The sequence below is a fragment of the Leucoraja erinacea genome, chromosome 2 (assembly GCF_028641065.1).
Source record: "Leucoraja erinacea ecotype New England chromosome 2, Leri_hhj_1, whole genome shotgun sequence".
Taxonomy (NCBI): Eukaryota; Metazoa; Chordata; class Chondrichthyes; order Rajiformes; family Rajidae; genus Leucoraja; species Leucoraja erinaceus.
In genome coordinates, this window is record NC_073378.1 from 33,237,910 (window position 1) to 33,265,870 (window position 27,961).

Below are 27,961 nucleotides of genomic sequence, written 5' to 3' on the forward strand. Positions count from 1 at the left end.
ATAAAATGCTTTCTATGGTGCATCTGGATTCTTCCTAGAATAGCAAAAAACTACTCACCGTTGTCGGTCAGGTGGGTTGATCGCTACCAAAGATTTACTGTCCCAGATCCCATCAAACTTTCCAGCAATCAAACTATAAATTAGAAATAAAAATACATGTTTTAAAAATAATTTTGGAATAGAATAATCAAACAAAATATGGCATTGACATTATAAAATCTATTTCTGACTGTGCAAAAACCTCACCAAAAAATACTGTTGTCTCTCGGTAATGTCAGTAATGATAGAGCCTTAAGGAATGTTGATGAACACAGAGAACGAGGGATCTATGTACATGGTTCCCTTAAAATGGGAACACTGGTCAATAAGGTGGTAAAGAAGAAATGTGGCATATTTGTCTTCGTAGGTTAGGGCACTCAACATAAGAGTTTGCACATTATTTTGTAGCAATAGAAACTGCTGGTTTGGCTAATCTTGGAGTTCTAATTGCCCACGATAGGATAGATGTGATTGTGCTGGAGAGAATGCAGAGGAGGTTCACCAAGACATTGGCTGGATTCGAGGACTATAGTTATGAGAAGAGATTAGTAGACTGGGTGGTTTTCCCTGGCGTGAAAGAGTCTGAGAGGTGACCCGAGAGAGATACATAAAATTGTAAAAATAACAGATAGGGTGGTCAGGATCTTTTTCACTTGGGAGGGGGATCAAGAGGGTATAGATTTAAGGTGAGAGGAAGGGTTTTTAAAAGGGATTCAAGGGGAAATTATTTTTTAAACTGCGGTAGATATCAACCAGAGGAGGTGTTGCAAGAGACATTTAGGCAGGAACAAAAAAAGGCACGGCGCACAAAGATACAGACCTAATAGAAACATAGAAAAATAGGTGCAGGAGTAGGCCATTCAGCCCTTCAAGCCAGCACCGCCATCCTGGCTGATCATCCAAAATCGGTACCCAATTTCTGCTTTTTACCCATATCCCTTGATTTTTTTAGCCCACGGAGCTACAACTAACTCTTTCTTAAAAATAGGGTTAAATAGGATTACAGTAGATGGCAAAAAGGTTGGCTCATATTGTGAATTGAAGCACTTAATCCAAATGCTGTATACCTATGAATTAATTTAGTCCTCACCTTGAGAAATTGAAAATATTGCAATTGTACAAGGAAATACGGTGATCAGAACTCTAGAATAGAAGAAAAGGATTATTGGCTTCAAAAACAATACATTTTGAAATTGATCTTTCTTCTCACCCGGTTGCATTATCAATAGGATTGTACTCCTTTGGTCAGATGAAAGCCTGATTAGCAAGCACATGCCTTTCTATGGGTAAAAATACTGAACTCATCAAAAAGAATACAAGGCGAGGCCAGGTGTCATTTCTTCATTTCCCTCCAGTTCCCTCACCTGTCTCCAACCCAGATAACATATTCTGGCAGGTTGAAGCATTTCAAATAACAAGGTAGGTATGTTACAAAACTTACCTTCAGCGGCGCTGCAGTTCTGTCACTGCCCGTGTGCGCGACTTTGGCGCCTTTGAGAGGGGGGCAGGTTTAAAATGCGATTTTTCTGCAGCCTAGTCAAATCGATCTCTGTCAGGCTGTTTTGTTGCTAAAGAAAAATCGCTTTGACTGCTGTTTTATTACGTTTATTAAAATTAGCGCTGGATCAGTTGGGAGTAAAATTAAAATCATCTTCAAATGCCGTCAACGCCGACAACGGGACGGATCTCACGTAGGGGACAAGGCAAGGTATGCTGTTTATTTTTTCATATAAACTTGCTTCTTAGGATGCCTTTAATCAAAATTTCAAGTGGCGAAAATGTCATTATGTAAATATATGAACCGGCAGTATTTTTCCTGCCGATATGGGGTTTAAATTCACTGCAACCGCAACGTTCCAAACCAGCGCGTTCCACAAAATCCCACTCGCAAGATGATTTAAATGCCCATTCATTTACAGGAATTAAACACTAAATTCCTTCCATTTGGCCTATAAATTCATGACAATGAGATTTAAAAATCATGTTATATTGTGAATTCTTGTGTGAATGTTGTTTGGACACTTAGGCTTTTTTAAAATGTTAACCTTTTCTTAAGAAATGGATAGATGTTTAGATCTAGTAATTGAATTTTGTAATTAGCTACAATTGGGTAACTAATTACATGCTTTAATTTCAGGTCATCCAAGTAAGATTGTTTCATATTTGTTTCAGAATGCTTCAATCTATAATAACTGAAAATTTCATTCAGTTCTCTTAATTTTTAAGAAAGTTATGGGCTTTTGACAGTCCTTAATCACAGCTTTTGTGTTAAGTCAATGGAAAAGCAATAGGGAACAAGATGTTAATTTCCAAGTATGAAAATGGCCATAACTTTTTTAATACTGAAGATATGAAAGTGAATTAGGTGTCAAATTAAACTCATTGTTATGCTTTATCTGATGGGATAAATTGCAGACTTGATTTTTAAAATCTCAAAATTTTGTAACATTGCTAAACAAGGCCATTTAAAACTGGAAAATACATCTATTGGAGGTTAGTCTAAATTATCTTGTATCATGGTGGGTGGAATACATTTTTTTTTAAATCCCCCAATTTTCAACCCCTCAATCCTTTTGGCTCACTTCTTCTGTCTGTTAAAGTCATAGAGTCATAAAGTGACACAGTGTGGAAACAGGCCCTTCGGCCCAACTTGCCCACATCTTGTCCCAGCTACTCTAGTCCCACCTGCCTGCGTTTGGTCCATTTTCCTCCAAACTTGTCCTAGCCATGTACCTGTTTAACTGTTTTTTTAAACGTTGGGATAGTCCCAGTCTCAAATACCTCTTCTGGCAGCTTGTTCCATACCCCCACCACACTTTGTGCAAAAAAGTTACCTCTCAGATTCCCATTTAACCTTTCCCCCTTCACCTTGAACATATGTTCTCTGGTCCTCAATTGCTCCATTGGGCTAGAGATTATGTGCATCTACCTGATTTATTCCTCTCGTGATTTTATTCACTGTAAAATCACTCCTCAACCTTCTGCGCACCTAGGAATAGAGACCCAGCCTACTCAACCTCTCCCTGTAGCTCAGACCCTCTAGTCCTGGCAACATACTTGTAAATCTTCTCTGAACGCTTTCAAGCTTGACAATATCTTTCCTATAACATGATGCTCAGAACTTTAAACAATACTCTAAATACGATCTCACCAATGTCTTACACAACTGCAACATGACCTCCAAACTTATATACTCAATACTCTGACTGATGAAGGCCAATGTGCCAAAAGCCTTTTTGACCATCTAAACTACCTGCGACTCGACCTTCACGGAACCATGCACATGCATTCCTAGATCCCACTGCTCTACAACACTCCCCAGAGGCCTACAATATACACTATGTAGGTTCTGCCCTTGTTAGAGGTCCCAAAATACACCTCACTTTTCACCTCTTGCCTTTGTCCAACCATCTGCCTATTAAAACCCCCCCCTCACCTATATCCATTTATTAATTGCCAAGATTTGCTCTGCCCCTCCCGTCTTTCAGCATTCTCCCCCCCCCCCCCCCCCCCCACCACATTCAGTCTGAAGAAGGGTCCAGATCCAAAACATCACCTATCCATGTTCTCCAGAGATGTTGCCTAAAGTGCCTGTCCCACTTGGCGAATTTTTCGGCGACTGCTAGAGTCATATCAGTGTCGCCAAAGGATTTTGAACATTTCGAAATCCAGCGGCGACAAAAAAATGTTGCGACACTTGGTAAACAAGACATCAGAAAGCAAATGCAAGGCAGTGAAGATAATCTTACATTCCCCACTTTCTGATTTCAAATAATGCTACAGAAACAGTAGGTTAAAGATAAGCTAAGTTCTGGCATTGCAAAAGAAAACACCACACATCATCACGCCACGTCACCGCCGCAAATTTTTTGCTGACCTGATACACCAGTCAATGATGCCGGCAGTTGCCGAAAAAAATCACCGTGTGGGAAAGGCCCTTAAGTTACTCCAGCAATTTGTGTCGTGTCCTTTTGTGTCAACAAACATCAATGTAGGAATGTTACAAAATTTTGAGATTTAAAAAATCAGGCCAGTAAATTAATCCCATCATATAAAGCATAAAAGTAACTTTAATTTGATACCTAATTCACTTTCATATCTTCAGTGTTTTAAAAGTTATGGTGATTTTCATATTCGGAAATTGGCATCTTGTTCCCTATTGCTTTTCCATTGACTTAACACAAACGTTGTGATCGAGGACAGTCAAAAACCCATAACTTTCTTAAAAATTAAAAGAACTGAATGAAAATGTCAGTTGCTATAGATTGAAACATTCTGAAACAAATTATTATTATTGTACAGGTTCCAACATTTCATCAAACATTAAACATATATAGCATAGATATACATACAAACAGACGCATTACATAATACATAAGGGCCATGCTTATTCTTATTCCTCACCGTACATGTTAAAATGTTAATTGCAGTGGGAATGAAACTGCTTTTGAAGCGGTTTGTTTTGGAGGCAATTGTCCTGTAGCGCATCCCAGAGGGCAGTAGCTGAAAGGCATAGTGTGCAGGGTGAGTAGGATCAGAGATGATCTTGCGGGCTCTGTGTAATGTCTGTTTGTGGTAAAGTGATTCAAGGGATGGTAGGGGTAAGCCAATAATTTTAGATGCTCTGTTGATGCGCTGTAATTTCTTCCGGGAGAGTGAGTCGAGACTGCCGAACCAGACTGTGATGGATGAAGTAAGGATGCTTTCGATGATGGCTGTATAGAAGCGGAGCATGACATGAGACCTTGCTCTGAACTTCCTGAGTCTTTGCTGGGCTTTTCCATAGATGTGGTCTGCGTTTGTCCTCCATTTGACGTTGTTGCTGATGTGGGTTCCAAGGAGTTTGAATGTGTCAGTGATGGAGATGGATTCACCTTTAATGAGCACAGGAGTTTTGGGGGATGGCAGGTGTCTTGGGTCCATGATGAGTTCTTTTGTTTTTGATGAGTTGAGTAAGAGATCATGGTCTGTGCACCAGGTCACTGCTTGGTTGACCTGTGCACAGTATTCAGTTTCTTGACTGTTGGTGATGAATCCAATGATGGTTGAGTCGTCCGCGTACTTATACAGGTTGACGGCGCTGTGGTGGGATGTGAGCTGGTTTGTGTAAAGGGAGAATAGCCAGGGTGAAAGAACACAGCCTTGGGGTGTGCCTGTACTGAGGAACAGAGGGGAGGATGTGTTATTGTTGATCCTCACCCTTTGTTGCCTGTTCCAGAGAAAGCTGTGGATCCAGTGACAGATGCATGGGTCAATGTTCATGTCCAGTAATTTATTGAACAGTTTGGCCGGGTTTATTGTATTGAATGCGGAGCTGAAATCCATGAACAGGATGCGGGCATATGTGTTTGCGGACTCCAGGTGGTTCAGAATGTGATGAGTTGCTAAGTTGACGGTGTCCTCAACTGACCTGTTGGCTCTGTATGCAAATTGGTATGGGTCCATGAGTGGGGCGGTGACAGTTTTCAGGTGATTTAGTATGATGCGCTCAAATGATTTCATGACTGCCGATGTCAAGGCAATGGGTCTATAGTCATTGAGGCAGGAGATGGTCTTGGTCTTGGGAACCGGGATGATAATGGATTCTTTGACGCAATTGGGTACTGAGCTTTGACAGAGGGAGGTGTTGAAGATGTTGGTAAAAACCCCAGCCAGTTCCACAGCACAGTGGTGGAGAACGGCAGGGGCTAATGTTATCTGGGCCGGGGGCTTTATTCGTCTTTAGTCCCCTGAAGATGCTGTCCCCTGAATATGAACCATTTAGTCCCCTGAATATCTTTAGTCCCCTGAATATGAACCATTTTACTTGGATGACCTGAAATTAAAGCATATAATGAGTTAGTTACCTAATTGTATCTAATTTCAAAATTGACCGTTGTGATGGAAATAGTAATAAACACACAGACTGCCATGAAAATTCAAAAATGTGATATTCTTAAGATCAGAACGTTAATATTATTGTATTATATGATGCAAGTCCATAACAAATAGGTACAAAAATTACAATTTCTAGCATAAGACCAAGTTTTTATGGAGAAGATCAGTTGCTAGCCGGTACATTGGCATATCATAATCAGTAGCATCATCATACTCCTCAGATTGTAACCAATAAGCAACTCTGTACACCTTGTTTTTCCTCAACTTTTCAATTTTGGCATTGTAAACGACAGGTTTTTGATCTTCAAACCACGCAATGACATGCCTTTCTGCCCACTACTTTCCCATTAAGAATGTCCTGTAGGTCATCACATTTGGAGTAGTCCAAATTTGGATAATCTCTGCGAATGCTGTCTAAAACAGTCTCTTTTGCTGGGCATTTGGATTGACAATTTTGCATTTCTTCTTCGGAGACATTGTGTTTAAAATGTAACGAAAAAATAACCACTGAACAGCATTAACTGAAACCAGTTATTATATGCAGTTTTAGAAAAAAAGGTAGAATGATAAAGTTAAACGCTAAAACACATAGTAAATACCCAACAAAAAATTCATATTCATCAGTTTCATCAAGTCAATTAAATTCATCTAATCAATTAAATTAATCTAAATTCAATTACTAGATCTAAACATCTATCCATTTCTTAAGAAAAGGTTAAAAAATTTAAATAGCCTGTATCCAAATAACAAATAGCAAACTGATCCCATTCACACAAGAATTCACAATATAACATGATTTTTAAAATCTCACTATGCCCAAATGGAAGGGATTTAATGTTTAATTCCCATTAATCCAGAAACATCCACTCTCAAGATAATCAAAATCATTATTTTTTGCACAAAACATCTGACTAAAACTGTATTCTGGATATTTAGTATGAAAATATTGATCATGGATAGACAATAACACAAAATATAGATGATTTAGGTGTTCTTATGACATGAATGTGCAACAAAATAATGAATTTGATTATCTTGAGAGTGGATGATTCTGGAATGTGATCGATTGGAATGTTGCCGTTGCCATAAATTTAAGCCCAGATCGGCAGGCAAGACACAGCCAATTCGTATGTGCGCCTAAATAACATTTTCGCATCATGAGATTAAAATGAAGCCATACCAAAAAGCAGAATAGTATGTTAAATAAACGACATACCTTTTGTTTTGTCCTGATGTTGCGATCCGTGATCTTGAAGGCGTTGAAGGCGTTTTTAGCTGTGTTTAACTTCAATGCAGCGATTAAATCGTCCAGCAATTAAAAATAAAACCCACGAACGGAAGCCCGAACTATTTTTCTTCATCAGCTAGCAGCCGCGAAATACCTCTCCGACAATCCCCCCCCCCGAAAGCCTCTGAAATCACACTTTCCGGCAGTGGCAGATCTACAGAATATAGTTCTCAGCATGAAACAACCGCACAGATTTAATAGTGCACAAAATTTATGTGGACTGAAATTAAATATTTCAATGTACATTTTTAGGTTTTTGCTATTTAACTAAAACTTAACTTTTAGCAAATGGTATTAGTGAGTTTTGCTCTGATGCACAGAATGCTAAATGCACAGAAATAGTGTCAGAGGCAAATTGACACAAGTTATATATTATAATTCAATAATATCACACATTGTTGCTACAAAGTTCATAGATCATTGTTACAAAACAATGTTTGTCATGAAATCCTGAAAGCTAACGCTAGGTAAGTGTAAAACTAAATCAAGAATAAAATGGCATGAAAATATAAATATGATAAAATTAAGGATTGCTCTTTAGGTAAACAAAAGTACACCAGGACTTTAGTTACTTATTTCTCTTAAAGAAGTGGACCATACAACAAGTTACAGAAATTAAGTTATACCATTGTAATTTTTGATTCCACCAAAATCGTCAACATTTAATCACTTTATGTCTAGAGCAAACTGCAATCAAACAACTCAGAAGTCTCAGTAGTAGAAAATGGTGGAGAAAGATGGGAAAAACAAGGAACATCAACTTTATATATTGTAAGGCAATATGTAGCCTATGAAATATTGCAACTTCAGCTGATAAATACATTTCAAAAACAGTATCTTGTAGCCACAGACCTTACCAGATGTTAAAAAGAATAGCACCCAGTAGAACCAACCATCTGTCTTTGCCATTCCTTTTATTTTGTCATGAGAGTTTTATATTGGTTTTCATAAACCTCAGGCTAAAATTACACTGACTTTCTTCTTTGCAGCTGTAGATTTGCAGAATGTGTAAGAAGGAACTGCAGATGCTGGTTTACGCCGAAGAGAGACACAAAAGGCTGGAGTAACTCAGTGAGTCAGACAGCATCTCTGGAGAAAAAGAATTGGTGACGTTTCAGGTTGAAACCCTTCATCTGACTGAGTCAGGGAGGGGGTAAATTTACAGATCATCATCTGAGATCCACTGTCAACTCTGAGGAATCTCAACAGGTTTCTGTTCCATGCAGAGAGCAGCCGAATACTGAATATCAAAGCTCAACCAGCAGCTCAGAACTTCAGTATTTAAACAGGTCTTCTTGTGCAAAACATTTGTAAATAAAGCTGCCAGCAAAATTCTGTACTAATGTAAACTACACATTTATTTGACTGACTTGCAGATAAGATCAACTACATATGAGGTTGTAACAAAATCAAAATATAATTATTTCCTTGCGATGAAAGAACAAACTTTAATATATTCTTGGCAAATTAAATAATGATGAAAAATGGAAATGCCCTAACCTTAAATACTTCTGCACCTGGTATTTCTGGTACCAGATCCTGTGTGTAGGACACGTTTTGCTCTGTGAAAAATTCTTCAATTGCTGTTTTAGAAATTTCCACACCAACTACATTATGTCCTTGGTCATGAAGCCTAGAGAGAAAGAATATGAAGAGATATAACACTTTAAAAAAACAAACTTTATTACATACCTAAATCCCCAGGACATCACACAAAAGTATTTTGAGGTTATGTGGGGATAAAAGAGCAGCCAATTTACAATAAGGTTCTATATACATCAATGAAATAAATTATAAGCTCAACTGTTTCGCTTATAAAACGAAGCTCAAAAAGTGATTGAAAATGCTTATGCTTACAATTGTTTTACAATATCGCACTATAATTCAAGTTCAAGTTCACATTTATTGTCACATGTACCAATTAAGGTACAGTGATATTTGAGTTATGGTACAGCCATACTAAGTGAAAAATAAAAATACACACAGCACATAAAATAAAGTTTAACATAAACATCCACCACAGTGGAATCCACATTCCTCACTGTGATGGCAGGCAATAAAGTTCAGTCATCTTCCTCCTTGTTCACCCGTGGTCAGGGCCGTTGAACCCTCCGCAGTTCAAGCCCTCTTGTCGGGATGATGGAAACGCCGGCGTTGGGACGGATCGGAACATGGAGTTCCCGAGTTGGCTACTTCTTATCGGAGACCGGTGCTTCATGGTGTTAAAGTCCACAGGCCCTGTGGTCGGAGCACCTTCACTGGCGATCCTCGACAAAGGATCCCAGGCACCGCGATGGTAAGTCCGCGCACCCGATCCAGGTTCCTTATATCACCTGGTACACAAAAATGCTGGAGAAACTCAGCGAGTGCAGCAGCGTCTATGGAGCGAAGGAAATAGGCGACGTTTCGGGCCGAAACCCTTCTTCAGACTCTCCAGCATTTTTGTGTCCCTTCGATTTTCCAGCATCTGCAGTTCCTTCTTGAACTCCTTATATCAACTCACATGCAAGTTTTGTCTCAGATATTTATTAAATCGTGACAATAGTAAAATGCAGATGTCAGGAATGACTAGAAACAGTTTGCAGATCAGACTGGTTCTGTTGAAAGAGAAAAATTAATAATTCAGGTCATCAGAACCAAAGATCCTAGAGGAGCAAGATAGACCACTCCTTCGAAATGCAATGGGCTGGCGTGTAGTACGTGACGGAACGTCACGGCCGCCATTTTTCAATGCGACACGCGACTTCCGGTATGCCACCCGCTGTGATCCAAAGCAAAGATTATAGAGCTCCGCTATAATCTTTGATCCAAAGCAAAGATCCTCGAGTATCTTGTAGCGGGAACAGCCCCCTCCTTTGCGTAGTTTCCCTTGCATTGTATTGCTTTAACACACACTGCACAAAATTAAATTTAACGTATACATATTATATATATTTATATGAATGTGTGTCTGTGTGTGAGAGGCAAGTTAGAGATAGTTAAGTTTATTCTCATGGATCAGAAGCTACTTTGATTTAAATAATCACTATTAATTTATTTGTCTTGTAAGATGATATACATAAACCATAAAGGCAATTATATATATAATTATATAGTAATAATATATATATGCATATATATATTTACACACACATATATATACACATACATATATACACACACATATATACACATACACATACATATCCACACATACAAATACACACATACATATGGATACATTTATATGCATACATACACACATACAAACATATATATACATACATATATACACACATATACATGCATATATATACACATACATATATATTTATACATATGATTAACATGTAGAGGAACCAACGAGAGAGCAGGGCTATTTTAGACTGGGTATTGAGTAATGAGGAAGGGTTAGTTAGCAATCTTGTTGTACTGCCCCCTTGGGCAAGAGTGACCATAATATGGTTGAGTTCTTCATTAGGCAGGCAGTGACTAGTGGGGTACCGCAAGGCTCAGTGCTGGGACCCCAGCTATTTACAATATATATTAATGATCTGGATGAGGGAATTGAAGGCAATATCTCCAAGTTTGCGGATGACACTAAGCTGGGGGACAGTGTTAGCTGTGAGGAGGATGCTAGGAGACTGCAAGGTGACTTGGATAGGCTGGGTGAGTGGGCAAATGTTTGGCAGATGCAGTATAATGTGGATAAATGTGAGGTTATCCATTTTGGTGGCAAAAACAGGAAAGCAGACTATTATCTAAATGGCGGCCGACTAGGAAAAGGGGAGATGCAGCGAGACCTGGGTGTCATGGTACACCAGTCATTGAAAGTAGGCATGCAGGTGCAGCAGGCAGTGAAGAAAGCGAATGGTATGTTAGCTTTCATAGCGAAAGGATTTGAGTATAGGAGCAGGGAGTTTCTACTGCAGTTGTACAGGGTCTTGGTGAGACCACACCTGGAGTATTGCGTACAGTTTTGGTCTCCAAATCTGAGGAAGGACATTATTGCCATAGAGGGAGTGCAGAGAAGGTTCACCAGACTGATTCCTGGGATGTCAGGACTGTCTTATGAAGAAAGACTGGATACACTTGGTTTATACTCTCTAGAATTTAGGAGATTGAGAGGGGATCTTATAGAAACTTACAAAATTCTTAAGGGGTTGGGCAGACTAGATGCAGGAAGATTGCTCCCGATGTTGGGGAAGTCCAGGACAAGGGGTCACAGCTTAAGGATAAGGGGGAAATCCTTTAAAACCGAGATGAGAATAACCTTTTTCACACAGAGAGTGGTGAATCTCTGGAACTCTCTGCCGCAGAGGGTAGTCGAGGCCAGTTCATTGGCTATATTTAAGAGGGAGTTAGATGTGGCCCTTGTGGCTAAGGGGATCAGAGGGTATGGAGAGAAGGCAGGTACGGGATACTGAGTTGGATGATCAGCCATGATCATATTGAATGGCGGTGCAGGCTCGAAGGGCCGAATGGCCTACTCCTGCACCTAATTTCTATGTTTCTATGTTTCTATTATTTTCCAACGATCAATAGATTTACGATCAGTTCCTGTGGATTGGAGGATAGCTAATGTTATCCCACTTTTCAAGAAAGGAGCGAGAGAGAAAACGGGGAATTACAGACCAGTTAGCCTGACTTTGGTGGTGTGAAAGATGCTGGAGTCAATTATTAAAGATGTAATAATGGGGCATTTGGATAGCAGTAAAAGCATTAGTCCAAGTCAACATGGATTTATGATTTTACAATGCATTTAAGCCTCTCCCATTTTTATGCGATGAATTCCTGGAATATGCAGGAAGTTTATTGTAACCTAGTGCTACTTGCCTGAACAATGGATGATATATCACTTAAATGCAATTGTTTTCAGTTGTGTGGAGAGACCTGTATATTGAAAATGTGTTCTGCCTCTAATATGTCAATTTACCTTAAATGTAGAAGAGCTTATTAAAATCTTCTTACAAAGACAATTAAGTATTTTCTATCTATCCTCTTTTGGACCCAAGGCGTAGCAGAGCTGCCAACTCTCACGAAGAGGTAAGGGAGGGAGAGATGGAAGGGTGGGAGAGAGGGAAGGGAAGGAGATCGCGAAGAGAGGGGGAGAGTGAGAGAGAGAGAGAGAGATCGAGAGAGAGAGAGGGGAGCGAGAGATCGAGAGGAGGGGAGAGAGAGATCGAGAGAAGAAGAGGGAGAAGGGGGGAGAGGAGGGAGAGGGGGAGGGAGGGAGAGGGGGGGACAGGGAGAAGGGGGGAGGGAGAAGGGGGAGAGGGAGAAGGGGGAGAGGGAGAAGAGGGAGAGGGAGAGTGGAACGATAGCACATTATAACGCGCAGCCGTCCCATTCCGACCAAAGATTATAGAGCAGAGCTTTGATTGCGGCCGCCGCCACCGAACCCCCCCGACCCACCATTGCACCCAAAGATGATAGAGCAGAGTTATATAATATTTGATTGCACCCTTCTTCACGGCGGGCTTGTGATCTTTGCTTGTGATGTCTCGTATGTATGTGAGTGTTGTTTGCTATGTCCCTATGTTCGAGGAATATAATGGGTAACAGCCGCCCATTCTCGGACTCGAAAAATCTCCTGGTCACTGGACCTGATGTGTCCGCGGGCCATATTGTGGAGACTAATCCATTACAAAACAAAACCAAAAACGTACAGAAGTGTTAAAATTGTCTTTATTATTGTGGTGAGTAAAGAACTATTAAAAATAAGTCTAATAACTTTCTAATGTACCGAGAAACCTAGTTTCCCAATGGCCGTTGATGGGAGAACAGAAAATACCATTTTCACGACAGAATATCGACTGAAAATAATAAAAATATTTTCTCACCTTTCTTTTTTATTGGGGAACCTAAAGAATGACAGGTCGGGTCGTTTAGATTTACGATTAGAATACTTAATAGCAGAGCAGTGAGATGAAATTTAGATAAGGACGCCATGACAGTGTGGGGGAAGCACAATAAATGCCTCGAAAAATGGCGTCGACGATCACACACGTCATACTACGCGTTTTTCGATGAGTGGTCTATCTTGCTCCTCTAGGATCTTTGATCAGAACTGTCTCGGACAGAAGAAACCAAGATAGTTTTTGATCCCAGATAAGGTATGGGGTTGTTGAAAAAAATAAAAGGAATATTTATGGAATGATACCAGATAGATAATGGACCTGTCCCACTTGGGCAATTTTTCAAGCGACTGCCGGCGACTGTTAAGTTGCCGGCAATCGCCTGAAAAACCAGCAACTGGAACGGCGACTGTCAGAGTGGAACACACACACACACATCAGTTCCTTCACCAGCCCATTATGCAGGCGGGGGACAGGACTAGCGGGGAGACGCTGTCTGAGTGAAATTCACACGGTGCAAAGCCAAGGTGATACAGACACATACCACGATGAACAGGAAGGTTTGCGCTGTAATTAAGGCGGCTAAAGCACAGTGTACGATAAGTCCTTTAAAGACAACCTTTAAGAAGCCAGAGGTACATGGCTGTGAAGTTCGGCGGAAATTTAACATTACCGGTCGGTTATCCTTGGTTCTGAAAACTACTGCTTACGTTTTTTTTCGCCCAATGAGCCAATGAAATTCACCGGTCAGCACCGGGTACAACCTACAAGAATTAACAAGAATCTTCGACCTCCTGGCAACCCAATGGGACCTCCAGGCGACCCACCTACGGCACATGAATTCTCGCTACTCTCCATGGCGGCTTCGTTCTAGTCGCTGCTAATTTTTCAACGTTGAAAAATTTGCGGCGACCATAACGAGACCGCGACTAGTTCCCAGAATGCGGAAACTTCTCACGACCATGAAGGCGACTCCCTGGCAACCACCTGGCGACTCCCTGCGACTGCAAAGTCTCCTGCAGTGGTCTACAAAGTTGCCTAAGTGGGACAGGCCCATTAATGTTGCAGCTAAGGTAACAGCTGGAACATTAATCACGTAGCTTTCCACAAAGGTGGCACAGGGGCAAAGCTGTTAAAATTGTTGCATTACAGCATCAGATATCTGGGTTCAATCCTGGTTCCCTACAGGTGCTCTGGTTTCCTCCAACTTCCCAACGATGTATGGGTTTGTCGCTTAATTGGCCATCCTAAATTGTCCTTATTAAGTAGGAAGTTAATGAGAAAGTGGGCTAATATAGAAATAGTGAGAACGATCAATGGTTGCCATGGCGCAGTGGGCTGAAGGGCCTGTTTCCATGCAGTTTCTCCCAATAGTTGGCTTGACCTCCAGAGTGTTTCCAGCACTTTCTGTTATTTACTCCCACTGATTTTTTTTCTTTTCACAATGCTCATGAGAAATGCCTTGTGACAAGTCTCTTCAAAAAAATATGCGAGAAGGGTGCAAAGGAATGCGTCTGGAACCATTTTCTGTATTCCTTCTTTTCTTTGCTATTACTGCTGCGCAGTAAAGTACATTCAACATCTGCAACCCTTAATATATTTATTTAACAGGAATGTAAACGAAAGACATAACCATATTAAATACTCTATGGTAAAGGAGCACAGGCTGAGGGGTGATCTTCTAGAGGTGAATGCAATTAGGAAGGGTGGTGAGTACATGGAACAAGCTGCAGGAGAATGTCGTAAAAAGACGCACTATAACAATGTTTAAATGACTCATGGATAGGTGAGTGGATAGGAAAGGTTTAGAGGGATATGGGCCAAACGCAGACAGGTGAGATTAACTCAACTGGGGCAACACTCAACTAAGTAACTCAATTAACTCACAGTCTCCATGCTACAGATTCCAACACAACGTGGTCTGGCTCTCCTGGGTCCTACAGCCCCCTCATCCTCCATACAGGCAACCTCAGTGGTAGTTTCATTGGGTCTTCCCCTTCCCCCTCTTCCAACCAGCAGACCCCGTCACCCCCCACCTATACAATAGTTCTCAAGTTCCCCTCCTCTGAACACCCACTATCCCCCAACCAGACCTCACCTCGGCCTTCGTCCACTCACCTGCCCTCCTCTGACCCCCAACCCCCACCCTTGTCGTGTACCAAGACTGTGTGTCTCTCGCACCTCAGTCAATCATAGAACCCTTTTGATTTTATAACATATAACCTGGAGTAATAATTACCAAACAGTTTAAAAAGCAATTCTCAATCATGAATTTACTCACCATTTTATATCTAATGATTTTCCACAAAGTGGTAAAAAAATGCTGATCTGCTTCCTTCCATTCAGAATGTTAGGCAAGTATTTTTGCAACAATCTATAAAAATACAATCAGTTAAGAAACAAATATGCACTGATAGTTGTTTACAATTCAAAACTGAATATAGGATATTAATATCTATTTTTTTAAACACAGAGCTTCATAAAGCCATCCAAGTTAAGAACTTGATGATAGGGTTCAATGAATTAATACTTCTAATCATGAAAATCACCAAAACATGCTGAGCAGTGAGTCCTGAGTTTGAAGCGAGCCAGTATGCAAAACAGGTTTGGAAATTAACAGTTAGGAGAAATTAGTGGCGTAAAATAAATCACACGCCACAAAATAGAAAAATGGCATTTTCGGAGTTCAGATGCCAAATGAGTATTCATTTATAAATATTCTATTTAATTAATCCTAAACTGGATAAATAATTCTTATTTCTTCTTTGTGGGGCAGTAGTTTGAAAAATTCTCAATGAAAAATAACATTTTTGTATAGCACCTTTATCATTGTAAAATACTTTTAGATGCTTTACAGAAACAAAGTTTAACAACACGCAAAATGAAGTGGCTGAATGAATGAATGGGTAAGTATATTGGCCAAGTATTCGCATACAAGGAATTTGCCTTGGTGCTCCGCCCACAAGTGACGTACAGTGACAGTTAGGAATGACACATAAAACATTAAAAATAGCGGAGTCAGGGGACATGAGGAGAAGGCAGGAATGGGGTACTGATTGGGGATGATCAGCCATGATCACATTGAATGGCGGTGCTGGAAAGAAGGGCCGAATGGCCTACACCTGCATCTATTGTCTATTAAACACGTACAGAGATCTAGGGAGCAAAGTCCAGAGGAGTGAGATAGCAGTCACCAATGATAGTTCATTTAAAACAGGGATGTACAAAAGGCCATAAATGGAGTGTTAAGTTAACCAACTGCTAAATAACAAAAATAAATTTTCATGGAATATGGGAGCCTGCAGAATGACAATTGGGTAATAGACTGGCAGGAATAGATTTGTTATACATTTTGACATTGTTTCAAACAAAACAAATAGTAACATTTTGCCATTGCACAAATTACTAATTGTCACAGCTCACACTATGGCAAAGCTAGAACTACTACACCTATAACGTATTGAAATGAGGTGAACTACATAATATCTTTATTTTAGCTAATTATAAAATATTACTGGTATCAGGTTAGTAAATTGAATTAGATAACTTGATATCAATAATAAAACTTATCTGTTGGTTTTGTCTATATACACACGATTTAAAAAATAATAATTTGATGAACATGGATAAGACAGATTTAGAGGGATATGGGCCAAGTGCAGGCAGGTGGGACTAGTGTAGATGGGATATGTTGGCCAGTGTGGGCAAGATGGGCCAAAGGGCTTATTTCCAAACTGGAAGACGCTATGAAGAAGGTTGCTAATAAACTTTTCATTTCTGTTCTACATCTACACAGTGACACTCATCACTGTACTACAGATTAAAGAGAAAACAAATCATACCAGATATCTGCATTAATTTGCTATTGTTCTGAAGGCATAAAGTCTAGTTTATTTGATGTTAGGTTTCATGAGAACCCTGGCACTTCAGTACATCTGTGTTTACCATTTTTAAAACACACAAAGACGTGACATCAAGGCCAGAGTTATTGCAGGGTATTGCCAGAAATTAAACTTGACATTTAAATTATTTAACAGTTCAAATCATGTTATAAAATCAGGCCAAAAAGATTACATTGTAATGAAATATAAAATTATTAAGAACATTCAATGATCAAAGCACTTTCAGGACAATGGTAGCCCCAAAGCAGAACATCGCGGGGCTGGAAACTGGAAGTAGTATCATGAGCTAATTTTGCTACCAACATCATCTATTGCGACAAGTGATGGCTTCCACTTATTGTCGCTGGTAGCTTGCGACCTTTTCAGGACGGACGATACAAGTTCAACATTTGTAACAAGATAGATACGAAAAGAAGAAAAAGGACAATGGAATGCTTCAATGGCAATTAATCCTGTGTAGAACAAGGACATCTATCTGTATGTCTGTCTGTCTGTCCATAACTAAAACTCTCATCTTGTGCTCTTCCGGTTTGCATTGTTTTTACATTTGGACAAAACGGGTACCCGATAGAGCTACAATTTTTCGCCAGCTTACAATGACGCCCCTTCCAGCACGCGATGTCAATCACCGGGGTGAGGAGAATAAAGCCGGGAACCGGGAAGCCGTGCTGTGTCCGTGAGCCTGGAAACCGTGCTGAGTCCGGGAGCTCGGAAGCCACGCCAAATCTGTGAGCCTGGAAGTCGTGCCGAGTCCGGGAGCCTGGAAGCTGCGCTGTCCGGGAGCCTGGAGGCCGCGCTTTCCGGGAGCCTGGAGGCCGCGCTGAGTCCGTGAACCCAGAGGCCGCGCTGTGTTCGGGGCCGGGTGCTGAAGCCGACGGCCGCAACCTCGAGATCCTGGGGAGGCGAGGAGGGAGAGTGGAGGGATTGAGGGAGAGGAGGGGGATTGAGGGAGAGGAGTGGGTAGGTACAGTGAGGGGGGAAATTGGGGGAGGGGAGGAGGGAGAGTGGGGGGGTTTAGGGGGTGAGGAGTGGAGGATAGTGGGATAGGAGGGGGTAGGGAGGGGAGGGGGGGTATGGAGGGAGGGAGGACGTGACTGAGGGTAGGGGAAGGGAGAGGGAGGGAGAGATGAGGGGAGGGGAGGAAGGGGGATCAGGGGCGTCACAACGGGAACCCATCAGCTGCGCCCGAACAGTTGGGGGCTATGGGTGAGGAGTGGAATATTGGGTTGGGGGACCAAGCCTCCCATGTGACAATGGGACACAACGATAAATTAAACCTATTGGAGCCCTCAGCATGTTGATGCAGTAACAACATATATCTGGATAATTTTACCAGAATTTTACCTGTGTATGTACCCAGTTCATCTCATGCCACTTTACTCTCCTCATCCTTTGAGATTAGTTTTTAAAATAAATAACATAACCATATCACGCAGAAACAACTGGCTAAACCTGAAAGAACAATGAATCAATCCGCTAATCAATGCAGATAATGTGGAAAATGGACAATTCCAAAAACTTTCGGTCTGGAAGGGGAAATGTGTATTTACCTGTGAATTTCATCCTTATGAAAACCAATGTGTTTCTTTTCCCAACGTGTAATCCAGTCTTCCGCAGTCAATTCAAGATTTTCCAGATCTCCATATTTGTTCAACTTCTTTCCCTTTGGTATATCAACTCTAGTACTCATGGTTGCTTCAGGGAAATAAGTAATGTGATGGCATCACATAAAAGCAGATTTTTATCTGAAGGAAAAAGATGGATTGTTATAAGCAAAGTAGTCTAATGCTTTCTGATTTCACTTAAAAACTAATTTATTTGAACCATTGCATTGTGGTTAATTAAAAAAATATTGCTGGAAAGTTTATTTGCTTTATTATTTTCGTTTATTTGTTTTTTATTATTGTCACGTGGTAGTGAAAAGCTTTTTGTTGCAGGGCTATCCAGTTAGCAAAAGACAAAAGACATGATTACAATCGAGCCACTCACAGTGTACAGATACAAGATAAAGGGAATAAATATTTAAAAGAGTGGGGCGATTCTAATGAATGGTTGCAGAATCACTTCTGAGACCAGCATGCAAAGAATCACCCAAGTTTGGCGCCAACTTGGGTCTCATTCTGCAACATGCATAACAATTTGCAAACAAGGAACTGCAGATGCTGATTTATACCAAATATAAACACAAAATGCTGGAGCAACACAGCGGATCAGGCAGCATCACTGGAGAAAAACGCCAGCATTGTGGATCGGAACAGACTGAGTCTCAAGAAACGTCCCATCCCGAAACTTCACACATCCATGATCTCCAGAGGATGCTGAGCTACTCAACCACCCTGTGTCTACAATTTTCCCCCATCTTCCGTCCTCAACCTCCCTTGCAGGTATTGACCTCTCCAGCAGAGGACCTCATACAGACCTATTGAGGAACTCAGTGGGTCAGGCAGCATCATCTGCTTCTGTTTGTTTCAAAATATCAAAAGGCATTGAACAAGGTATAGATGTTTCAGCCCACCGAGACCATGTCAACCATTGATCATCCCTTCACACCAGGCACGGAACGCGCTATCAAAACATGGAGGGGACCGGGGAACAGAATTTTTTGGCGGCCGCGCACGCATGCGCACACATGCGCGAGGCTTCGGTGGCCCAATCCAGCGCTAAATGCAGCTCAACTCTGCCTGTCTTGCCGGGTTAACCTACAAGCCCTGACTGGACTGACGGGATACCAGCGCTGCTTCTCCGCGCTGGCCATATTTCCCGCAAACCCAGGCAGGTTAACCAGGCAGAGTTGAGCTGGGTTTAGCGCTGCTTCTCTGCGCTGGCTGTGAGCCTGTGGGTACAGCTCCCATCTAACTCCCGACCTTTCTGGCCACCCGTGGTGGGGGGGGGGGGCACTCGGGTGGGGACAGGACAGCACCGGCGACCTGGCCCGGATCGATCCTGGCTGCGGATGAGGCACAGGTCTGTGCCACGTTTCCCTCCTCCAATCACCGCACTCTATCCTCAGTCCCACCCCCCCCCCCCCCCCCACACCTCCCTTCTCCGATGATCTCGCTGAATCATCTTGCCCCGCAAGATGATTTATTGTGTGAATTATTGTGTGAATGTTATTTGAACATTTAGGCTATTTAAAAATGTTAATTTTTTCTTAAGAAATGGATAGATGTTTAGATCTAGTAATTGAATTTTGTAATTAGCTACAATTGGGTAACTAACTAATTACATGCTTTAATTTCAGGTCATCCAAGTAAGATTGTTTCATATTTGTTTCAGAATGCTTCAATCTATAATAACTGAAAATTTCATTCAGTTCTCTTAATCTTTAAGAAAGTTATGGGCTTTTGACTGTCCTTGATCACAGCTTTTGAGTTAAGTCAATGGAAAAGCAATAGGGAACAAGGCTATGAAAATGGCCATGCACACGTAAGGTCACTGGGTCATAGGGCTTGACGCACGGAGCCGCTCAATCCATCTGGAGGACATCCGTAACTTCCGGTATAAGTTATTAATGCAAGAAACGCGTACTTTCCTACCTGTTAAAAACCGGCAAAATGTTGAATTTTTGCGCTGTAAAAAATTGTGGAAGTCGGGGTAAGTGTGAGAGACATGTACCCAACTTCAGAATTCCAAAAGTGAAGCAAAATGAAGGTAAAGAGAAGCGAGAGCTGAAGGGACAACAACAGCTAAAGTGCTTGGCGAACATTGGCCGTGCAGATATCGGAATTGAAAATATTGGGAATTATCGCATTTGCTCACTGCATTTCATCACAGTAAGGCATTATTTGTGGTTTTTCTTGATTCCTTTGGTATCTAAAAAGACTCAGAAGTGATAAATCTGGTTGTAAATTTTGCTTCAGTGGCGTTTTTCTTTGTATGTAAAAATCCACTTGAGAACCATGAGCGATTTTAAAATTTTACAGCCAGATTTATCACTTCTGAAACTTTTTAGATGCCAAAGGAATCAAGAAAAACACAAATAATGCCTTAGTTGATGAAATGCAGTGAGCAAACAGCCAATGTTCGCCAAGCACTCTGGCTGTTGTTGTCCCTTCAGCTCTCGCTCCTATTTACCGTCATTTCTCCTCACTTTTGGAATTCTGAAGTAGGCTAAATGTCTCTCACGCTTGTCCCGATTTCCATTATTATTTACAGCGCAAAAATTGACAATTTCAGCGGGTTTTAACGGGCCCGCTACGCTGGAAACAATGGTAAGTGCTTACCTGCAGTTCATCGCGTGTACTCCATTTGTGGTAGCGTAGCAACAGTACGGGTCATGGGTCGTGACCCGACTGCCGTGAAACCTCCCTATAGGTAGGTATGTTACAATACTTATCTTCAGCGGCGCTGCAATTCTGCCACTGGCCGTGTGCACAATTTTGGCTCCTTTGAGGGGGGGGCGGGGTTAAAACGCGGTGTTTTCCTACCTTGTCCTGGATTATATTTTGTTGGAATGCAAGCTTTTGCTGAAGAATTGTTCCAACGGCCGTTCTGTGTATTTTTTTTTTAATCGCCCGACAAGTTCAGCGCTGGAGTGATTTTAAAATCAGCTTCTGAAGCCGTCAACGGGGACGGATTTCACTAAGTATAGAAGCTGGGATGTAATGTTAAAATTGTACAAGGCATTGGTGAGACCAAATCTGGAGTATGGTGTACAATTTTGGTTGCCCAATTATAGGAAGGATGTCAACAAAATAGAGAGAGTACAGAGGAGATTTACTAGAATGTTGCCTGGGTTTCAACAACTAAGTTACATAGAAACATAGAAACATAGAAATTAGGTGCAGGAGTAGGCCATTCGGCCCTTCGAGCCTGCACCGCCATTCAATATGATCATGGCTGATCATACAACTCAGTATCCCGTACCTGCCTTCTCTCCATACCCCCTGATCCCCTTAGCCACAAGGGCCACATCTAACTCCCTCTTAAATATAGCCAATGAACTGGCCTCAACTACCCTCTGTGGCAGAGAGTTCCAGAGATTCACCACTCTCTGTGTGAAAAAAGTTCTTCTCATCTCGGTTTTAAAGGATTTCCCCCTTATCCTTAAGCTGTGACCCCTTGTCCTGGAGTTACAGAGAAAGGTTGAATAAGTTAGGTCTTTATTCTCTGGAGCGCAGAAGGTTAAGGGGGGACTTGATAGAGGTCTTTAAAATGATGAGAGGGATAGACAGAGTTGATGTGGACAAGCTTTTCCCTTTGAGAATAGGGAAGATTCAAACAAGAGGACATGACTTCAGAATTAAGGGACAGAAGTTTAGGGGTAACATGAGGGGAAACTTCTTTACTCAGAGAGTGGAAGCGGTGTGGAATGATTCAGATTCAGATTCAATTTTAATTGTCATTGTCAGTGTACAGTACAGAGACAACGAAATGCATTTAGCATCTCCCTTGAAGAGCGACATAGCAAACGATTTGAATAAATAATAATAAGTGTCCGGGGGGGGGGGTGGTGATTGGCAGTCACCGAGGTACGTTGTTGAGTAGAGTGACAGCCGCCGGGAAGAAGCTGTTCCTCGACCTGCTGGTTCAGCAATGGAGAGAGACCTATAGCACCTCCCGGATGGTAGGAGGGTAAACAGTCCATGGTTGGGGTGAGAGCAGTCCTTGGCGATGCTGAGCGCCCTCCGCAGACAGCGCTTGCTTTGGACAGACTCAATGGAGGGGAGCGAGGAACCGCTCCCCCCCCCCCCCCCCCCCGATGTCAGAGTCAAAGTCAAAGTCCCCGGCTGGCGATGGCGATTGTCCCGCGGCCATTAAAGCCACACCGGGTGATGCAAGGCCACGCTCCAGGTCTTGGTGTTGGAGCCCCCGGTGTGCGCTCGCAAAGTCCTGCGGCCATTCCAAGCCGCGCGGGGCGGTGCTGTAAGGCCCCACTCCAGGAGCTCTTCAACCCCGCAACTCGGGCGGGAGAAGTCGCCGTTGCGGGAGCCCTGAAAAGCGGTCTCCCTCCAGGGACCCGCGGGCTGCCGGTGCCGCCGTCCGCCAGACCCGTAGTTGCAGCCTCCGAATCTCCGGAGGTCGGGCCGCAGCAGCGCTCCACCACCGCTCCACACTCGGCCAGCTCCGCGACGGTGAGGTGAGTCGTCGGCACCAGAGCCCCTGGTCTTCCTGTTGGAGGCCGCTCCTCGTTGCAGCCCCAACGACAACGGAGACCCGACAAAGAAAAGGTCGGGTCTCCCGTGCAGGGAGAGATTAAAAGTTACCCCCTCCCTCCCACCCCACCCCACCCCACCCCCCCCCCCCCCCCATACCACATACCCCAACAAAAAATAACAAAAATTACATAAAAACATAGACAAAAAATAATAAAAACGCAGACGGGCTGCAGAGGCCGCTGCTGACGAGAGTCGCGTAGTCAATTAGGTAACTAACTAATTAAATGCCCTAATTTCAAGTCATCTAAGTAAGATTGTTTCATCTTTGTTTCAGAATGCTTCAATCTATAATAACTGAAAATTTATTTCAGTTCTCTTAATTTTTAAGAAAGTTAAGGGCTTTTGACTGTCCTCCATCACAGCTTTGGTGTTAAGTCACTAGAAAAGCAATAAGGAACAAGATGCTAATTTCCGAGTATGAAAATGGCCATAACTGAAGATATGAAAGTGAATTAGGTGTCAAATTAAACATTTTTATGCTTTATCTGATGGGATAAATTACAGACTTGATTTTTTAAATCTCAAAATGTTGTAACATTGTGGATATTGGGAACAAGATGCTAATTTCAGAGTATGAAAATGGCCATAACGTTTTAATACTGAAGATATGAAAGTGAATTAAGTGTCAAATTAAACTTCTTTTTATGCTTTATCTGATGGGATAAATTACAGACTTGATTTTTAAAATCTCAAAATTTTGTAACATTGCTACAACAAGCCAACTTTGATACGACTCGGGTGGGGGTGGGTAGAGGAGAGAGGGGTAATTGAACTTAGATAAATCAACATCATTTAACTGGGGTGTAAGCTGCCCAAGGGAAATATGAGGTGCTGTTCTTCCAATTTGCGTTGGGCCTCACACTGACAGTGGAGGAGGCCCAGGACGGAAAGGTCAGTGTGAGGTGTCCAGCGAAACGATCGCTGGTATGTTTGGTCTCGCCACTGTGTCAGAGTCCGAGGGCGACCGGACACACTTACCCTCCGCTATAGGATCTTTGACACTTACTGAATCCGCCCCTGATGATGATGATGGTGATGGTGATGGCGATGAGATGGCGGCGTCGGACGGGCGCGCGGATCTTTGATATAAATCACGGCCGTTGAGGGCAAAGATCTTTGTGGGGGGGGGGGGGGGGGGGCGTGGCATGAGGAAGGGTTCGTGACGCGTGGGAGGGCGGAGCTTGGGGCGCGCAGGAGGGAGGACGTACGACGCGTGGGGGAGGGGGCGGGGTTCGCATCACGTGGGGGAGGAGGGACGCGCGTGGGGCGGGGCTGGGCGAGGATGCAACGGGTTGGAGGTTGGGGGGGAGGGGGGTCACGCGCGCCTCTCTTGCTCTCTCCCGCCCGCGCGCGTTGAGGGCGAGCGAGCCCGAGCTCCTCCCACGGGCCGAGGGGTTGCGAGCGCTCGCGCGCGCCCGAGCTGCGTCGTGCGGGTGAATATGCCAGAGGGAGGAGGGCGCGCCCGCTCGCGCGGGTGAGTGGGTCGGGGAGCGCGCGCGCGCCCGCGCGGGTGAGGGGGAGGAGAGAGGAGGAGCAGGATAGAGGAGGGGCGGAACTGAGGTGAGGAGCGCAGGGAGGGAGGACATACAGAGGAGGGGAGAACCTGCAGAGGAGAGAAGGAGGGAACAGAGAGTGATCGGAGGGACAGAGAGAGAGGGACGGACGGACGGACAGAAAGGGAGGCCAGGGTTGAGAAGAGAAGAGGGACAGAGGAGGGAGAGAGGGAGGGACAGAGGAGGGAGAGAGGGAGTGACAGAGGAAGGAGGGAAGAGAGAGAGAGGAGGGACGGACGGACGGAGGTGAAGGAGTGACAGAGGAAGGAGGGAAGAGAGAGAGAGGGAGTGACAGAGGAGGGAGAGAGGGAGTGACAGAGGAGGGAGGGAAGAGAAAGAGAGAGAGAGAGAGAGAGAGAGGAGGGACGGACGGACGGAGGTGAAGGAGTCAGAGAGAGGGAAGAGGAGGAGGAGGAGGAGGAACGATCGGCTGGCGGGCTGGCAGCCGCGCCACCATGTATTATTCGGACACAGGTAAAGTGCCGCCGCCCGCTTGCTCTCGCCCATTTCATTAGAGTGATTAAAAAAAAAATTATAAAGAAAGATCTATTTTCGTCCGCCGCCCCTCACGCCAGCAGTCACCGGGCCCTCTACTGGGCCGATCGGCCTCTTCCTCCCCGGGGGCTGTCGTTTACTCTCCACTCCCATCCCCGCCGCCACCGTGTGCGAAGATTAGAGGATATCAAAGATCTCCACACACCGGCCTTGAACTCGGGCATCGATTTCCCCGAGCCGCAGACCGAGCTCGCATAGACAGACCTAGCAGGATTAAAACCACATTGTTGTCGGCAACAAGGCAAGGTCAATGTTAACGAGAAGTGGAAATTGACTCCTGTTCTTGACATTGACCAGCCATCGCAGTCTCATTGTTTTGAATCGGCATTTCAATGGAGATTTTTTTTTCCTTCCCCGTTTGCTTACTTCAGAAGGTATTTTCTTCAGGGGCACTTTAATGTAATCTGATCGCTTTACTTTGCATACATGCTCTTTGTTTTGCCTTTGTTGGGTGCAATGTTTACCGGCAACAATGCACACAAAGATTTTTGGCAAAGACGGAACAAACTGAAGATTACTCTTATCAGTGATTGTCATGAATAGTAATCGGTTGGGGGTTGCATTTTAAACAATTGATTAATTTGAATGTAATAGGCCCATTTAATGAGTTGTATTTTTAAAAGCTTGGAGGAAATGTTACATTGTTTAAACGTCAGTAAGTTATTCTTCAGTTAACTGCAGTTTTCCTTCATGTAGATTTTAAGCAGTTTATGATAGAGATCGTGGGAAAGTAATTCACATTTTTGTATTTTAATTTGTGCTGTCCATGTTTAACATTTGTATTGAAACTAGATACTTCTATTATCCTGACAATTGCCACTAACCTTGCTCAACTAGAAAAAGTAAGGTGTCTATAACAGAATTTTTAATTTGTATCCCTTTTGTAGCAGATGTGATTTGATGGAAGGATGTGTGTACATTACTGTATTGAATATCAATGTTTGTGAAAATGGTAATATAAATTACTGTTCGAGATATTCCAACGGGCAGCTTTATTTTGAAATTATGATGCAGGATTCCTTGAGTGAAGCATAAGGAACAGGATCCGACAGGATCTGCCATCCGAATACCGAAGCTCAAATAGTGTGTTTTTTTGCGGTAGGAATAATGGCTCCACCATGAGGTCGCTGCATAATAATTAGACAAATTGGACAGAAACTTGCAACAACATTCTTTCGTTTTAAAATAAGGAAGTTGCAATTTGATATACATAGAAACATAGAAAATAGGTGCAGGAGTAGGCCATTCGGCCCTTCGAGCCAGCACTGACATTCAATGTGATCATGGCTGATTATCCAAAATCAGTACCCCGTTCCAGCTATTTTCCCATATCCCTTGATTCCCTTCACCCTAAGAGCTAAATCTAACTCCTTTGAACACATCCAGTGAATTGGCCTCCACTGCCTTCTGTGGCAGAGAATTCCACAGATTCATAACTCTGGGTGTAAAAGTTTTTCCTCATCTCAGTCCCAAATGGACTACCGCTTATTCTTAAAATGTGACCTGGTTCTGGACTCCCCCAACATCAGGAACATTTTTCCTGCATCTACCCTGTCCAATACTTGTACAGGTATATGTTTCTATAAGATCTCCTCTCATCCTTCTAAATTCCTGTGAATACAAGCCCAGTCGACCCATTCTTTCATCATTCGTCAGTCCCGCCATCCCGGGAATTAACCTGGTGAACCTACGCTGCACAGCCTCGATAGCAAGAATGTCCTTCCCCAAATTAGGAGACCAAAATTGCACACAATACTCCAGGTGCGGTCTCACAAGGGCCCTGTACAACTGCAGTAGGACCTCCTTACTCCTAAACTCAAATCCTATTGCAATGAAGGCCAACATGCCATTGACTTTCTTCAGTGCCTGCTGTACCTGCATGCTTACTTTCAGTGACTGATGTACAAGCATATCCAGATCTCGATTCCCCTCCCCTTCTCCTAATCTGACACGTTTCAGAGTATAATCTGCCTGCCTCTTCTTACCACCAAATTGGATAACCTCACATTTATCCACATTATATTGCATCTACCATGCATCTGCCCATTCGCCCAACCTATCCAAGTCACCCTGCAGCCTCATAGCATCCTCCCCGCAGCTCACACTGCCACCCAGCTTTGTGTCATCTGAAAACTTCGAGATGTTACATTTAATTCCTTCGTCTAAATCGTTAATATATTCTAAATAACTGGGGTCCCAGCACCGAGCCTTGCGGCACCCCACTAGTCTGCTTGCCATTCTGAAAAGGACCCGTTAATTCCTACTCTTTGCTTCCAGTCTGCCAACCAGTTCTCTATCCATGTCAATACCCTACCCCAATACCATGTGCTGTAATTTTGCACACTAATGTCTTGTGTGGGACCTTGTCAAATGCTTTTTGAAAGTCCAGATACACCAAATCCACTGGCTCTCCCTTATCCGTTCTACTTGTTACTTCCTCAACAAATTCCCAAAAATTAGTCAAGCATGATTTCCCCTTCATAAATCCATGCTGATTTTGACCAATCCCATCACTGCTTTCCAATCCAAGGAAATACATTATCTGTCCAGTGATCTTTATACTTTTGCTGAGGAATATTGCAGTCAAGTGAAGACGGAAAGTTGCATTATTGTTGCAATCTTGCTATTGAGGGAGTGCAGCGTAAGTTTACAAGGCTAATTCCCGGGATGGAGGGACTGTCATATGCTGAGAGAATGGTGTAGCTGGGTTTGTAAACTCTGGAATTTAGAAGGATGAGAGGGTATCTTATTG

The 27,961-nt window shown here is 42.9% G+C and overlaps 2 protein-coding genes across 5 annotated transcripts in view; one reads left to right on the forward strand and one right to left on the reverse strand.

Moving 5' to 3' along the window:
• The window catches only part of LOC129708722 (probable thiopurine S-methyltransferase), a 46,120-nt gene extending 21,890 nt beyond the window's left edge, over positions 1 to 24,230 (reverse strand). For 2 of the 3 annotated variants that reach the window (XM_055654688.1, XM_055654673.1), the window contains exons 1-6: positions 24,080 to 24,230; positions 18,494 to 18,688; positions 15,323 to 15,415; positions 8,705 to 8,837; positions 1,130 to 1,182; positions 59 to 133 (exon numbers count right to left, since the gene is read on the reverse strand). In XM_055654688.1, coding sequence (XP_055510663.1) covers positions 59 to 133; positions 1,130 to 1,182; positions 8,705 to 8,837; positions 15,323 to 15,415; positions 18,494 to 18,633 — 494 coding nt within the window. In that variant the 5' untranslated portion in view covers positions 18,634 to 18,688; positions 24,080 to 24,230. The remainder of the gene's footprint in view (positions 1 to 58; positions 134 to 1,129; positions 1,183 to 8,704; positions 8,838 to 15,322; positions 15,416 to 18,493; positions 18,689 to 24,079) is intronic. The other variant, XM_055654682.1, reaches the window with a different exon arrangement.
• Positions 24,231 to 24,556: 326 nt separating this feature from the next.
• The window catches only part of LOC129708736 (lysine-specific histone demethylase 2), a 67,237-nt gene continuing 63,832 nt past the window's right edge, over positions 24,557 to 27,961 (forward strand). The window contains exons 1-2 of one of the 2 annotated variants that reach the window (XM_055654696.1): positions 24,816 to 24,900; positions 25,034 to 25,128. In XM_055654696.1, the coding sequence (XP_055510671.1) occupies positions 25,110 to 25,128 (19 nt within the window). In that variant the 5' untranslated portion in view covers positions 24,816 to 24,900; positions 25,034 to 25,109. Of the gene's footprint in view, positions 24,576 to 24,815; positions 24,901 to 25,033; positions 25,129 to 27,961 lie in introns of those variants that run through there. The other variant, XM_055654705.1, reaches the window with a different exon arrangement.